General features: G+C 54.1%; 1 protein-coding gene across 2 annotated transcripts in view; it reads right to left on the bottom strand.

Moving 5' to 3' along the window:
- Positions 1 to 15,312, bottom strand: part of LOC137313265 (peripheral myelin protein 22-like) — a 36,092-nt gene that overhangs the window by 18,893 nt on the left and 1,887 nt on the right. The window contains exons 2-4 of one of the 2 annotated variants that reach the window (XM_067979385.1): positions 6,832 to 6,925; positions 4,583 to 4,694; positions 1,264 to 1,404 (exon numbers count right to left, since the gene is read on the bottom strand). In XM_067979385.1, the coding sequence (XP_067835486.1) occupies positions 1,264 to 1,404; positions 4,583 to 4,694; positions 6,832 to 6,909 (331 nt within the window). In that variant the 5' untranslated portion in view covers positions 6,910 to 6,925. The remainder of the gene's footprint in view (positions 1 to 1,263; positions 1,405 to 4,582; positions 4,695 to 6,831; positions 6,926 to 15,312) is intronic. The other variant, XM_067979387.1, reaches the window with a different exon arrangement.

The raw sequence follows: 15,312 nt of genomic DNA, 5'->3' as shown, positions 1-15,312 counted from the left end.
AGGGACCGAGAGGCTCCCCGTCTCCCTCAGTACACACTGACCCTCACCCACAGGGGCCGAGAGGCTCCCCGTCTCCCTCAGTACACACTGACCCTCACCCACAGGGACCGAGAGGCTCCCCGTCTCCCTCAGTACACACTGACCCTCACCCACAGGGGCCGAGAGGCTCCCCGTCTCCCTCAGTACACACTGACCCTCACCCACAGGGACCGAGAGGCTCCCCGTCTCGCTCAGTACCCACTGACCCTCACCCACAGGGTCCGAGAGGCTCCCCGTCTCCCTCAGTACACACTGACCCTCACCCACAGGGACCGAGAGGCTCCCCGTCTCCCTCAGTACACACTGACCCTCACCCACAGGGACCGAGATGCTCCCCGTCTCCCTCAGTACCCGCTGACCCTCACCCACAGGGACCGAGAGGCTCCCCGTCTCCCTCAGTACACACTGACCCTCACCCACAGGGACCGAGAGGCTCCCCGTCTCCCTCAGTACACACTGACCCTCACCCACAGGGACCGAGAGACTCCCCGTCTCCCTCAGTACACACTGACCCTCACCCACAGGGACCGAGAGGCTCCCCGTCTCCCTCAGTACACACTGACCCTCACCCACAGGGACCGAGAGGCTCCCCGTCTCCCTCAGTACACACTGACCCTCACCCACAGGGACGGAGAGGCTCCCCGTCTCCCTCAGTACACACTGACCCTCACCCACAGGGACCGAGAGGCTCCCCGTCTCCCTCAGTACACACTGACCCTCACCCACAGGGACCGAGAGGCTCCCCGTCTCCCTCAGTCCCACTGACCCTCACCCACAGGGACCGAGAGGCTCCCCGTCTCCCTCAGTACACACTGACCCTCACCCACAGGGACCGAGAGGCTCCCCGTCTCCCTCAGTACACACTGACCCTCACCCACAGGGACCGAGAGGCTCCCCGTCTCCCTCAGTACACACTGACCCTCACCCACAGGGACCGAGAGGCTCCCCGTCTCCCTCAGTACACACTGACCCTCACCCACAGGGACCGAGAGGCTCCCCGTCTCCCTCAGTACACACTGACCCTCACCCACAGGGACCGAGAGGCTCCCCGTCTCCCTCAGTACACACTGAACCTCACCCACCGGGACCGAGAGGCTCCCCGTCTCCCTCAGTCCCCACTGAACCTCACCCACAGGGTCCGAGAGGGAGGGGCTTCGATGGGGGAGTTAGGGGGACTGGAGAGATGGGTTCTGATGTTCTTATCTCTTCAGGCAGTGAACTAACCTGAAAAGATTTGGAAGAGTCCTGTGACGTAGAAGAGACTCCCTCTCCTGAGTGTGTAGAGCTGACAGACGAAGATCAGGAATGAGAGACTTGAGAAGAGAACAGCAAGTACCATCAGGGCTTGGACAGCGTGCTGCCACTCTGTGGGAGAAAGTCCTGGCTTAGTTATATCTGGGGTATGAGAGCCAATCACCCTAACCGCTGTAGATGTCTCTACTCTCGGACTCGAGCCCCATAATCCAGGCCCACACCCCCCGGTCCCAGTACTGAGGGAGTGCTGCACTGTCGGAGGGAGATGGATATACTCTAGGACTTGAGCCCCATAATCCAGGCCCACACCCCCCGGTCCCAGTACTGAGGGAGTGCTGCACTGTCGGAGGGAGATGGATATACTCTAGGACTCGAGCCCCATAATCCAGGCCCACACTCCCCGGTCCCAGTACTGAGGGAGTGCTGCACTGTCGGAGGTAGATGGATATACTCTAGGACTCGAGCCCCATAATCCAGGCCCACACTCCCCGGTCCCAGTACTGAGGGAGTGCTGCACTGTCGGAGGGAGATGGATATACTCTAGGACTCGAGCCCCATAATCCAGGCCCACACTCCCCGGTGCCAGTACTGAGGGAGTGCTGCACTGTCGGAGGGAGATGGATATACTCTAGGACTCGAGCCCCATAATCCAGGCCCACACTCCCCGGTGCCAGTACTGAGGGAGTGCTGCACTGTCGGAGGTAGATGGATATACTCTAGGACTCGAGCCCCATAATCCAGGCCCACACTCCCCGGTCCCAGTACTGAGGGAGTGCTGCACTGTCGGAGGTAGATGGATATACTCTAGGACTCGAGCCCCATAATCCAGGCCCACACTCCCCCGGTGCCAGTACTGAGGGAGTGCCGCACTGTCGGAGGGAGATGGATATACTCTAGGACTCGAGCCCCATAATCCAGGCCCGGACTCCCCGGTGCCAGTACTGAGGGAGTGCCGCACTGTCGGAGGCGAGGGCCATGGAGGGAATTGAACAGGAGGATGAGAATTGTAGGGGCTGGAGGAGGTTACAGAGATAGGGAGGGGGGGTGAGGGCCATGGAGGGATTTGAACAGGAGGATGAGAATTGTCGGGGCTGGAGGAGGTTACAGAGATAGGGAGGGGGGGTGAGGGCCATGGAGGGATTTGAACAGGAGGATGAGAATTGTAGGGGCTGGAGGAGGTTACAGAGATAGGGAGGGGGGGCGAGGGTCATGGAGGGATTTGAACAGGAGGATGAGAATTGTCGGGGCTGGAGGAGGTTACAGAGATAGGGAGGGGGGCGAGGGCCAGGGAGGGATTTGAACAGGAGGATGAGAATTGTAGGGGCTGGAGGAGGTTACAGAGATAGGGAGGGGGGCGAGGGCCATGGAGGGATTTGAACAGGAGGATGAGAATTGTCGGGGCTGGAGGAGGTTACAGAGATAGGGAGGGGGGCGAGGGCCATGGAGGGATTTGAACAGGAGGATGAGAATTGTCGGGGCTGGAGGAGGTTACAGAGATAGGGAGGGGGGCGAGGGCAATGGAGGGATTTGAACAGGAGGATGAGAATTGTCGGGGCTGGAGGAGGTTACAGAGATAGGGAGGGGGGCGAGGGCCATGGAGGGATTTGAACAGGAGGATGAGAATTGTAGGGGCTGGAGGAGGTTACGGAGATAAGGAGGGGGGCGAGGGCCATGGAGGGATTTGAACAGGAGGATGAGAATTGTCGGGGCTGGAGGAGGTTACAGAGATAGGGAGGGGGGGCGAGGGCCATGGAGGGATTTGAACAGGAGGATGAGAATTGTAGGGACTGGAGGAGGTTACAGAGATAGGGAGGGGGGGGCGAGGGTCATGGAGGGATTTGAACAGGAGGATGAGAATTGTAGGGGCTGGAGGAGGTTACAGAGATAGGGAGGGGGGCGAGGGCCATGGAGGGATTTGAACAAGAGGATGAGAATTGTAGGGGCTGGAGGAGGTTACGGAGATAGGGAGGGGGGGCGAGGGCCATGGAGGGATTTGAACAGGAGGATGAGGATTGTAGGGGCTGGAGGAGGTTACGGAGATAGGGAGGGGGGGCGAGGGCCATGGAGGGATTTGAACAGGAGGATGAGGATTGTAGGGGCTGGAGGAGGTTACAGAGATAGGGAGGGGGGGCGAGGGCCATGGAGGGATTTGAACAGGAGGATGAGGATTGTAGGGGCTGGAGGAGGTTACAGAGATAGGGAGGGGGGGCGAGGGCCATGGAGGGATTTGAACAGGAGGATGAGGATTGTAGGGGCTGGAGGAGGTTACAGTGATAGGGAGGGGGGGCGAGGGCCATGGAGGGATTTGAACAGGAGGATGAGAATTGTAGGGGCTGGAGGAGGTTACAGAGATAGGGAGGGGGGCGAGGGCCATGGAGGGATTTGAACAGGAGGATGAGAATTGTAGGGGCTGGAGGAGGTTACAGAGATAGGGAGGGGGGCGAGGGTCATGGAGGGATTTGAACAGGAGGATGAGAATTGTAGGGGCTGGAGGAGGTTACAGAGATAGGGAGGGGGGCGAGGGTCATGGAGGGATTTGAACAGGAGGATGAGGATTGTAGGGGCTGGAGGAGGTTACAGAGATAGGGAGGGGGGGCGAGGGGCCATGGAGGGATTTGAACAGGAGGATGAGAATTTTAAAATCGAGGCGTTCCCGGACCGGGAACCAGTGTCGGTCCAGCGAGCACAGGGGGTGATGGGTGAACGGGACTTGGTGTGAGTTCGGATACCGGGGGGGAGCAGGAGTTTTGGACGAGCTGGAGTTTACGGAGGGTGGACGATGGGAGGCCGGCCAGGAGAGCATTGGGACAGTCGAGTCTGGAGGTGACAAAGAGGGACGGACGAGGGTCTCAGCAGCGGATGGGCTGAGGCAGGGGGCGGAGACGGGCGATGATACGGAGGGGGGAAGTCTACAGAAGTTGCAGAGAAGATCCCCAGCCGACCCAATCTTTCCTCATGGCTAAAATTCTCCAGTCCTGGCCACATCTCCTCTGCGCCCTCTCCAGAGCAATCACATCTTTCCTGTAAACGTGGCGACCAGAACAGAACGCAGTCCTCTCTTGCTTCTCCGTGCAACTGAGCCCTGCCCAGGGGGAGTGGACTGACGTCCAGCCCCTGGTCCCCTGGCTGGACCCTCGGCCGGAAGACAAGGGTTGCTGGGGCCTGGGCGGCGGGGGTCTCACATCTCCATCTCGGATGATGCTGACCAGAGCTGGAAACGGAACTCAAGGTTCGGGGGTGTGCGTGCAGAGGAGACGGATTTTTTTTCCGGAAATATCCGCGCACTGACCTCCACCGCTGGTCACCATGGCTGAACCGCAGATCCAGGTGCGTTCTGCGTCGCTGTACGAGCACTGTTGCCAAAGGTCTCCTGTCCTCCCTTCTTTGTACATCCACCAGGTCTGCGAGAGAGAGGCAGAAGAAGGACCCGAGAGATGACAGAAGGAACGGGTTAGTTTGCTGCCTCTCGACCGCGAAAGTCTCATAGAGTCATAGAGTCATACAGCACGGATGGAGGCCCTTCGGCCCATCGTGTCCGCGCCGGCCATCAGCCCTGTCTACTCTAATCCCATATTCCAGCATTTGGTCCGTAGCCTTGTATGCTATGGCATTTCAAGTGCTCATCCAAATGCTTCTTGAATGTTGTGAGGGTTCCTGCCTCCACAACCCTTTCAGGCAGTGAGTTCCAGACTCCAACCACCCTCTGGGTGAAAAAGTTCTTTCTCAAATCCCCTCTAAACCTCCCGCCTTTTACCTTGAATCTATGCCCCCTTGTTATAGAACCCTCAACGAAGGGAAAAAGCTCCTTAGTATCCATCCTATCTGTCTCAACATCAGACACTCCCAGGGGCAGGTACAGTGTTAGATACAGAGTAAAGCTCCCTCTACACTGTCCCATCAAACACTCCCAGGGCAGGTACAGGGTTAGATACAGAGTAAAGCTCCCTCTACACTGTCCCATCAAACACTCCCAGGGCAGGTACAGGGTTAGATACAGAGTAAAGCTCCCTCTACACTGTCCCATCAAACACTCCCAGGGCAGGTACAGGGTTAGATACAGAGTAAAGCTCCCTCTACACTGTCCCATCAAACACTCCCAGGGCAGGTACAGGGTTAGATACAGAGTAAAGCTCCCTCTACACTGTCCCATCAAACACTCCCAGGGCAGGTACAGGGTTAGATACAGAGTAAAGCTCCCTCTACACTGTCCCATCAAACACTCCCAGGGACAGGTACAGGGTAAGATACAGAGTAAAGCTCCCTCTACACTGTCCCATCAAACACTCCCAGGGCAGGTACAGGGTTAGATACAGAGTAAAGCTCCCTCTACACTGTCCCATCAAACACTCCCAGGGCAGGTACAGGGTTAGATACAGAGTAAAGCTCCCTCTACACTGTCCCATCAAACACTCCCAGGGCAGGTACAGGGTCAGATACAGAGTAAAGCTCCCTCTACACTGTCCCATCAAACACTCCCAGGGCAGGTACAGGGTTCGATACAGAGTAAAGCTCCCTCTACACTGTCCCGTCAAACACTCCCAGGGCAGGTACAGGGTTAGATACAGAGTAAAGCTCCCTCTACACTGTCCCATCAAACACTCCCAGGGCAGGTACATGGTTAGATACAGAGTAAAGCTCCCTCTACACTGTCCCATCAAACACTCCCAGGGCAGGTACAGGGTTAGATACAGAGTAAAGCTCCCTCTACACTGTCCCATCAAACACTCCCAGGGCAGGTACAGGGTTAGATACAGAGTAAAGCTCCCTCTACACTGTCCCATCAAACACTCCCAGGGCAGGTACAGGGTTAGATACAGAGTAAAGCTCCCTCTACACTGTCACATCAAACACTCCCAGGGCAGGTACAGGGTTAGATACAGAGTAAAGCTCCCTCTACACTGTCCCATCAAACAATCCCAGGGCAGGTACAGGGTCAGATACAGAGTAAAGCTCCCTCTACACTGTCCCATCAAACACTCCCAGGGCAGGTACAGGGTTAGATACAGAGTAAAGCTCCCTCTATACTGTCCCATCAGACACTCCCAGGGCAGGTACAGGGTTAGATACAGAGTAAAGCTCCCTCTACACTGTCCCGTCAAACACTCCCAGGGCAGGTACAGGGTTAGATACAGAGTAAAGCTCCCTCTATACTGTCCCATCAGACACTCCCAGGGCAGGTACAGGGTTAGATACAGAGTAAAGCTCCCTCTACACTGTCCCATCAAACACTCCCAGGGCAGGTACAGGGTTAGATACAGAGTAAAGCTCCCTCTACACTGTCCCATCAAACACTCCCAGGGCAGGTACAGGGTTAGATACAGAGTAAAGCTCCCTCTACACTGTCCCATCAAACACTCCCAGGGCAGGTACAGCAGGGGTTAGATACAGAGTGAAGCCCCTTCATCCCCTCTGACTGGCGGTGGTTTGGAACCGCAGGTCCCAGAGAGGGTACAAGGTCAGTCCCTGACCCACGGAGTGCCTCGTACTGATGGGACTACACGAAAAACAGACCGCAGGTGCTAAAAACTGTATCCTTACATTGTCGATCGTGGATATGTACAAGAGCAGGAGGTCTGCCAGATGGAGGATGAGGAGACTGGGCAGGAGGAGGTACATTGTGAAGCCCGACAAGCTGATGGAGAGAAGATGGTGACAGTTAAGGCCATGGAAGATGGCGGCAGAGTTGGGAGAGAGGTTTCACAAACTCGCTCCAGAGCGCCATCTGCTTTCTGCAATCTGCACCTGCACTGTGACAGGCCACTGTTTACATAGCACCTCTCCACTGTCTCTATCTCCGTCTCTTCCGGTCTCTCTCTGTATCTCTCTCTCTCTCTGTCTCTCTCACTTTCTCTCTCTCTCTGTCTCTATCTCTCCCTCTCTCCCTCTCTCTGTATCTCTCTCTCTCTCTGTCTCTCTCACTTTCTCTCTCTCTCTGTCTCTATCTCTCTCTCTCTCCCTCTCTCTGTCTGTCTCTCCCTGTGTGTGTCTCTCTCTCTCTCTGTCTCTATCTCTCTCTCTCCCTCTCTCTGTCTGTCTCTCCCTGTGTGTGTCTCTCTCTCTCTCTCTCTGTCTCTATCTCTCTCTCTCCCTCTCTCTGTCTGACTCTCCCTGTGTGTGTCTCTCTCTGTCTGTCTCTCCCTATGTGTGTGTGTCTCTCTCTCTCCCTTTCTCTTTCTCTCTATCTGTCTCTCCCTGTGTGTGTCTCTCTCTCTCTCTCCCTCTCTCTGTCTATGTCTCCCTCTCTCTCTCTCCCTCTCTCCTTCTCTCTGTCTGTCTCTCCATGTGTCTCTCTCTTTCTGTCTCTCTCTCTGTCTCTCCCTGTGTGTCTCACTCTCTCTCTGTCTCTCTCTCTCTCTCTCCGTGTCTCTCCCTCTCTCACTGTCCTTCCCTCTCTCCCTCTATCTCCCTGTGTCTCTCTCTCACTGTCTCTCTTTCACTCTCTCTCTGTCGCTCTCACTCTCTCTACCTCTCTCTCTCCCTCTCCCACTTTCCCTCATTCTCTTTGTCATTCTCTCACACTCTCTCTCTGTCTCTGTCACTCTCTCTCTCTGTCTCTCCCTGTGTCTCTCACTCTCCAGTGATCTCGCTGTCTCTCTCTCTCTCTCTCACTCTCTCTCACTCTCTGTCTCTCTCAATCTCTGTCTATTTCTCTCTCTCTCTCCCTGTCTCTATTTCCGTCTCCCTCTCTCTCTCTCCCTGTCTCTATCTGTGTCTCCCTCTCTCTCTCTCCTGCTCTCCCACTGTTTCTCCCTCTTACTCTCTCTCACTCTTTCCCAGTCTCTCTCTGTCCCTCTCTATCGGTTTATCTCCGTCTCTGTCTCTCTCTTTCTCACTGTCTCTCTATGTCTCTTTCTATATCTCTCTCTCTGACTCTCACTCTCTGTCTCTCCCTCTCTCTTCCTCACTCTCTCTGTCTCTTTCACTCTCTCTCTCACTCTGTCCCTCCCTCATATCTTTCTGTCTCTCTATTTCTCTCCCTCTCTCTCTGTCTCTGCCTCTTACTCTCTCCCTCTAACTCTCTCTCTCTCTCTCTCTCAGTCTCTCTCTCTATCACTTTCCCTTCTCTCTCTCTCTGTCTGTCTCTGTCTGTCTCTCACGCTCTCTCTCACTCTTAGTCTCTCTCTGCATCTGTCGTTCCATCTCTCTCCCTCTCTGTTTCTCTCTCTCTCTCCCTCTCTGCCTTTCTCTCTCTCCCTCTCACTGTCTCTCTTTCTCTTAGTCTCTCAGTTTCTCTCCATCTGTCTCTGTCTCTCCCCTCCCCTCTCTCCCTCTCCCTCTCTGTCTCTCCCCCTCTCCATCTCCCCCTCTCTCTCTCCCTCTCTGTCTCTCCCCCTCTCCGTCTCCCCCCCTCTCTCTCTCTCTCTCCCCCTCCCTTCTCACCCCCTCTCCCTCTCCCTCTCTGTCTCTCCCCCTCTCCGTCTCCACCTCTCTCCCTCTCTCTCTGTCACTTTCTCTATCTCTGTCTCTCTCTCTCTCTCTCTCACTGGGCCGCTCTCTCACTCTTTCCCTGTCTCTGTCTCTCTCTCCCTGTCTCTCTCTCTCCATCTCTGTCTCTCTCTCACTCTGTCTCTGTCTGTCTCTCTCTCTCTATCTCTCTGTCTCTCTCTCTGTCTCTTTCTGTCTCTGTCTGTCTCTCGCTGTCTTTCTCAATCTCTGTCTCTCTCGGTCTCTCTCTCTCTCTCTCTGCTCTCTCTTTTTCTGACTTTCTCTCTGTCTCCCTCTCTCTGTCTTTCTCCCTCTCACTCTGTATCTCTCTGTCTCTCACTCAGTCTCCCACACTCTGTCTCTCTCCCCCTCTGACTCTCTTTCTGTGTCTCTCCCTCACTCTCTCCTTCTCTCTCTCTCAATCTCTCTCACTCTGCCCTCTCTCTATCTTTCTGTCACTCTATCTCTTTCCCTCTCTCTCCGTCTCTCCCTCTCACCCACTCCCTGTCACTCAGTCTCTAACTCTCTCTCTCTCTCTCTCACCGTCATTCTCTCTCTCACTCTCAGTCTCTCTCTGTCTGTCTGTCTGTCTCTCTCTCTCCCTTTCTCTCTCTCTATCTCTCGCTCTGCCTCTCTCTCTCTCTCTCTCATCGTCTCTCTTTCTCTTACTCTCTCTGCCTCTCTCCCTCTCTGTCTCTCTGTCTCTCCCCGCCTCCTTCTCCCCCTCTCTCTGCCTCTCTCCATCGCTATCTCTCTGTCACTCCCCCTCTCTCTCTCTCTCACCCCCTCTCTCGCTGTCTCTCTCTCTCCATCTCTCACTCTCCATCTCTCTGTCTCACTCTATATTTCCCTATCGCTCCCTCTCTCTGCCTCTCACTCTCTGTCTGTCTGTCTCTCTCTCTGTCGCTCTCTCTCTCACCGACTCTCTCTCTCACTCTTTCGCTCTCTCTGTCCCCCTCTCTCTCTCACCCCCTCTCTCGCTGTCTCTCTCTCAGTCTCTCTCTCTGTCTCTCACTCGCCATCTCTCTGTTTCACTCTATATCTCCCTGTCGCTCCCTCTCTCTGCCTCTCACTCTCTGTCTGTCTGTCTCTCTCTCTGTCTCTCTTACTCTCTGTCGCTCTCTCTCACCGACTCTCTCTCTCACTCTTTCGCTCTCTCTGTCCCCCTCTCTCTCTATCTCTCACTCTGCACCTCTCAGTCTCTCTCTTTGTCTCTCTCTCACTTTCTCTCTGTCTGTCTCTGTCTGTCTGTCTGTCTGTCTCTCTCTCTGTCTCTCTATCACGGTCTCACCCTGTCACTCTCCCTCTGCCTCTCTCTCTGTTTCTCACTCTCTCTCCCTCTCCCTCTCTCCCTCACCCTCTCTCCCTCGCTCTCTCTCACTCACTGTCACCCTGTCCCTCCATCACTGTATCTCTCTCTCTCTCTCTCACTCTGTCTCTCAATCTGTCTCTAACCCTCTCACTCTCACCCTCTCACTCTGTCTCTCACTCTATCTCTCTCCAACTCTCTCTCTGTCTCTCTCTCACTCTGTTTCTCTCTCTCTCTGTCTCTCTCCCTCTCTCTTCCTCTCTCTCTGTCTCTCAATCTCTCTTTCTCCTACTCTCCCTCTCTTTCACTCCCTCACTCTCTCTCTCCCTCTCTCTCTGTCTCACTCTCTCTGTCTCTCTCACTCTGTCCCTCCCTCATATCTTTCTGTCTCTCTATTTCTCTCCATCTCTCTCTGTCTCTGCTCTTACTCACTCCCTCTAACTCCCTCTTTCTCTCTCTCTCTCTCTCTCTCTTTGTCACTTTCCCTTCTCTCTCCCCCTCCCTCTGCTTCTCTCTCTGTCTCTCCCTCTCTTTCTCTCTCTGTCCCTCTCTCCCTCACACTTTCTGTCTCTCTCTCACTCGCTCTCACCCTGTCCCTCCACCTCTGTCTCTCTCTCTGTCCCTCCCTCTCTCACTCTGTCTCTCTCTCCCCTCTCTCTCTCTCATGCTCTCTCTCCCTCTCTCTCCCTGCCCTCTCTCCCTCAGACTCTCTGTCTCTCTCTCACTTGCTCTCACTCTGTCCCTCCATCTCTGTCTCTATCTCTCTGTCTCTCTCTCTCCCTCTCTGTCCCTCACCATCTCCCTCTCACCCTCTCACTCCCTCTCTCTCTCTCTCCTACTATCTCTTTCTCTCACTCTCTGTCTCTCTCTCTGTTTCTCTCTCTTTTTTCTCTCTCTCTCTCTTTCTTTCTCTCTCTCCCTCTTTCTCTCTCTGTCTCTCTCTCTCACTCTCTCTCTATCTCACTCTCTCTCTATCTCTCTCTCACTCTCTCTCTCACTCTGTCCCTCATTCATATCTTTCTGTCTCTCTATTTCTCTCCCTTTCTCTCTGTCTCTGCCTCTTACTCCCTCTAACTCTCTCTCTCTCTCCCTCTCTCTGTCTCTCTCTCTGTCACTTTCCCTTCTCTCTCTGTCTGTCTGTCTGTCTCTGTCTCTCCCTCTCTCCCTCTCTCTCTTTCTCTCTCTCTCCCTCACTGTCTCTCCCCCTGTCTCTCACTCTCTCTCTCCCTCCCTCTCTCTCTCTCCCTCTCCCACTCTCTCTGTCTCTCACTCTCTGTATATATATCTCTCTCTATCACACTGTTGCTCTCTCTGTCTCCCTCTCTCTGTCTCTGTCTCTCTTTCTGTCGCTCTCTCTCTCCCGCTCTCTCCCTGTCTCTCTCTCCCTCTCTCAGTCTCTCTCTCTCTGTCTCTGTTTCTGTCTCTCTCTCTGTCTCTATCTCTCTCACTCACTCTCTCACTCTCCCTCTGCCTCTCTCTCTGTCCCTCCCTCTCAGACGCTCACTCTCTGTCTCTCTCTCGGTCTCTCCCTGTGTGTCTCACTCTCTCTCTGTCTCTCTCTCTCTCTCTCCGTGTCTCTCCCTCTCTCACTGTCCTTCCCTCTCTCCCTCTATCTCCCTGTGTCTCTCTCTCACTGTCTCTCTTTCACTCTCTCTCTGTCGCTCTCACTCTCTCTACCTCTCTCTCTCCCTCTCCCACTTTCCCTCATTCTCTTTGTCATTCTCTCACACTCTCTCTCTGTCTCTGTCACTCTCTCTCTCTGTCTCTCCCTGTGTCTCTCACTCTCCAGTGATCTCGCTGTCTCTCTCTCTCTCTCTCACTCTCTCTCACTCTCTGTCTCTCTCAATCTCTGTCTATTTCTCTCTCTCTCTCCCTGTCTCTATTTCCGTCTCCCTCTCTCTCTCTCCCTGTCTCTATCTGTGTCTCCCTCTCTCTCTCTCCTGCTCTCCCACTGTTTCTCCCTCTTACTCTCTCTCACTCTTTCCCAGTCTCTCTCTGTCCCTCTCTATCGGTTTATCTCCGTCTCTGTCTCTCTCTTTCTCACTGTCTCTCTATGTCTCTTTCTATATCTCTCTCTCTGACTCTCACTCTCTGTCTCTCCCTCTCTCTTCCTCTCTCTTCCTCACTCTCTCTGTCTCTTTCACTCTCTCTCTCACTCTGTCCCTCCCTCATATCTTTCTGTCTCTCTATTTCTCTCCCTCTCTCTCTGTCTCTGCCTCTTACTCTCTCCCTCTAACTCTCTCTCTCTCTCTCTCTCAGTCTCTCTCTCTATCACTTTCCCTTCTCTCTCTCTCTGTCTGTCTCTGTCTGTCTCTCACGCTCTCTCTCACTCTTAGTCTCTCTCTGCATCTGTCGTTCCATCTCTCTCCCTCTCTGTTTCTCTCTCTCTCTCCCTCTCTGCCTTTCTCTCTCTCCCTCTCACTGTCTCTCTTTCTCTTAGTCTCTCAGTTTCTCTCCATCTGTCTCTGTCTCTCCCCTCCCCTCTCTCCCTCTCCCTCTCTGTCTCTCCCCCTCTCCATCTCCCCCTCTCTCTCTCCCTCTCTGTCTCTCCCCCTCTCCGTCTCCCCCCCTCTCTCTCTCTCTCTCCCCCTCCCTTCTCACCCCCTCTCCCTCTCCCTCTCTGTCTCTCCCCCTCTCCGTCTCCACCTCTCTCCCTCTCTCTCTGTCACTTTCTCTATCTCTGTCTCTCTCTCTCTCTCTCTCACTGGGCCGCTCTCTCACTCTTTCCCTGTCTCTGTCTCTCTCTCTCCCTGCCTCTCTCTCTCCCTGTCTCTCTCTCTCTCTGTCTCTCTCTCTCCATCTCTGTCTCTCTCTCACTCTGTCTCTGTCTGTCTCTCTCTCTCTATCTCTCTGTCTCTCTCTCTGTCTCTTTCTGTCTCTGTCTGTCTCTCGCTGTCTTTCTCAATCTCTGTCTCTCTCGGTCTCTCTCTCTCTCTCTCTCTGCTCTCTCTTTTTCTGACTTTCTCTCTGTCTCCCTCTCTCTGTCTTTCTCCCTCTCACTCTGTATCTCTCTGTCTCTCACTCAGTCTCCCACACTCTGTCTCTCTCCCCCTCTGACTCTCTTTCTGTGTCTCTCCCTCACTCTCTCCTTCTCTCTCTCTCAATCTCTCTCACTCTGCCCTCTCTCTATCTTTCTGTCACTCTATCTCTTTCCCTCTCTCTCCGTCTCTCCCTCTCACCCACTCCCTGTCACTCAGTCTCTAACTCTCTCTCTCTCTCTCTCACCGTCATTCTCTCTCTCTCACTCTCAGTCTCTCTCTGTCTGTCTGTCTGTCTCTCTCTCTCTCTCCCTTTCTCTCTCTCTATCTCTCGCTCTGCCTCTCTCTCATCGTCTCTCTTTCTCTTACTCTCTCTGCCTCTCTCCCTCTCTGTCTCTCTGTCTCTCTGTCTCTCCCCGCCTCCTTCTCCCCCTCTCTCTGCCTCTCTCCATCGCTATCTCTCTGTCACTCCCCCTCTCTCTCTCTCTCACCCCCTCTCTCGCTGTCTCTCTCTCTCCATCTCTCACTCTCCATCTCTCTGTCTCACTCCATATCTCCCTATCGCTCCCTCTCTCTGCCTCTCACTCTCTGTCAGTCTGTCTCTCTCTCTGTCGCTCTCTCTCTCACCGACTCTCTCTCTCACTCTTTCGCTCTCTCTGTCCCCCTCTCTCTCTCTCCCCCTCTCTCGCTGTCTCTCTCTCAGTCTCTCTCTCTGTCTCTCACTCGCCATCTCTCTGTTTCACTCTATATCTCCCTGTCGCTCCCTCTCTCTGCCTCTCACTCTCTGTCTGTCTGTCTCTCTCTCTGTCTCTCTTACTCTCTGTCGCTCTCTCTCACCGACTCTCTCTCTCACTCTTTCGCTCTCTCTGTCCCCCTCTCTCTCTATCTCTCACTCTGCACCTCTCAGTCTCTCTCTTTGTCTCTCTCTCACTTTCTCTCTGTCTGTCTCTGTCTGTCTGTCTGTCTGTCTCTCTCTCTGTCTCTCTATCACGGTCTCACCCTGTCACTCTCCCTCTGCCTCTCTCTCTGTTTCTCACTCTCTCTCCCTCTCCCTCTCTCCCTCACCCTCTCTCCCTCGCTCTCTCTCACTCACTGTCACCCTGTCCCTCCATCACTGTATCTCTCTCTCTCTCTCTCTCACTCTGTCTCTCAATCTGTCTCTAACCCTCTCACTCTCACCCTCTCACTCTGTCTCTCACTCTATCTCTCTCCAACTCTCTCTCTGTCTCTCTCTCACTCTGTTTCTCTCTCTCTCTGTCTCTCTCCCTCTCTCTTCCTCTCTCTCTGTCTCTCAATCTCTCTTTCTCCTACTCTCCCTCTCTTTCACTCCCTCACTCTCTCTCTCCCTCTCTCTCTGTCTCACTCTCTCTGTCTCTCTCACTCTGTCCCTCCCTCATATCTTTCTGTCTCTCTATTTCTCTCCATCTCTCTCTGTCTCTGCTCTTACTCACTCCCTCTAACTCCCTCTTCTCTCTCTCTCTCTCTCTCTCTTTGTCACTTTCCCTTCTCTCTCCCCCTCCCTCTGCTTCTCTCTCTGTCTCTCCCTCTCTTTCTCTCTCTGTCCCTCTCTCCCTCACACTTTCTGTCTCTCTCTCACTCGCTCTCACCCTGTCCCTCCACCTCTGTCTCTCTCTCTGTCCCTCCCTCTCTCACTCTGTCTCTCTCTCCCCTCTCTCTCTCTCATGCTCTCTCTCCCTCTCTCTCCCTGCCCTCTCTCCCTCAGACTCTCTGTCTCTCTCTCACTTGCTCTCACTCTGTCCCTCCATCTCTGTCTCTATCTCTCTGTCTCTCTCTCTCCCTCTCTGTCCCTCACCATCTCCCTCTCACCCTCTCACTCCCTCTCTCTCTCTCTCCTACTATCTCTTTCTCTCACTCTCTGTCTCTCTCTCTGTTTCTCTCTCTTTTTTCTCTCTCTCTCTCTTTCTTTCTCTCTCTCCCTCTTTCTCTCTCTGTCTCTCTCTCTCACTCTCTCTCTATCTCACTCTCTCTCTATCTCTCTCTCACTCTCTCTCTCACTCTGTCCCTCATTCATATCTTTCTGTCTCTCTATTTCTCTCCCTTTCTCTCTGTCTCTGCCTCTTACTCCTCTAACTCTCTCTCTCTCTCCCTCTCTCTGTCTCTCTCTCTGTCACTTTCCCTTCTCTCTCTGTCTGTCTGTCTGTCTCTGTCTCTCCCTCTCTCCCTCTCTCTCTTTCTCTCTCTCTCCCTCACTGTCTCTCCCCCTGTCTCTCACTCTCTCTCTCCCTCCCTCTCTCTCTCTCCCTCTCCCACTCTCTCTGTCTCTCACTCTCTGTATATATATCTCTC

This window comes from Heptranchias perlo, unplaced genomic scaffold (genome assembly GCF_035084215.1).
Source record: "Heptranchias perlo isolate sHepPer1 unplaced genomic scaffold, sHepPer1.hap1 HAP1_SCAFFOLD_449, whole genome shotgun sequence".
NCBI classification, from domain to species: domain Eukaryota; kingdom Metazoa; phylum Chordata; class Chondrichthyes; order Hexanchiformes; family Hexanchidae; genus Heptranchias; species Heptranchias perlo.
This window is presented reverse-complemented; position numbering and strand designations above follow the sequence as displayed.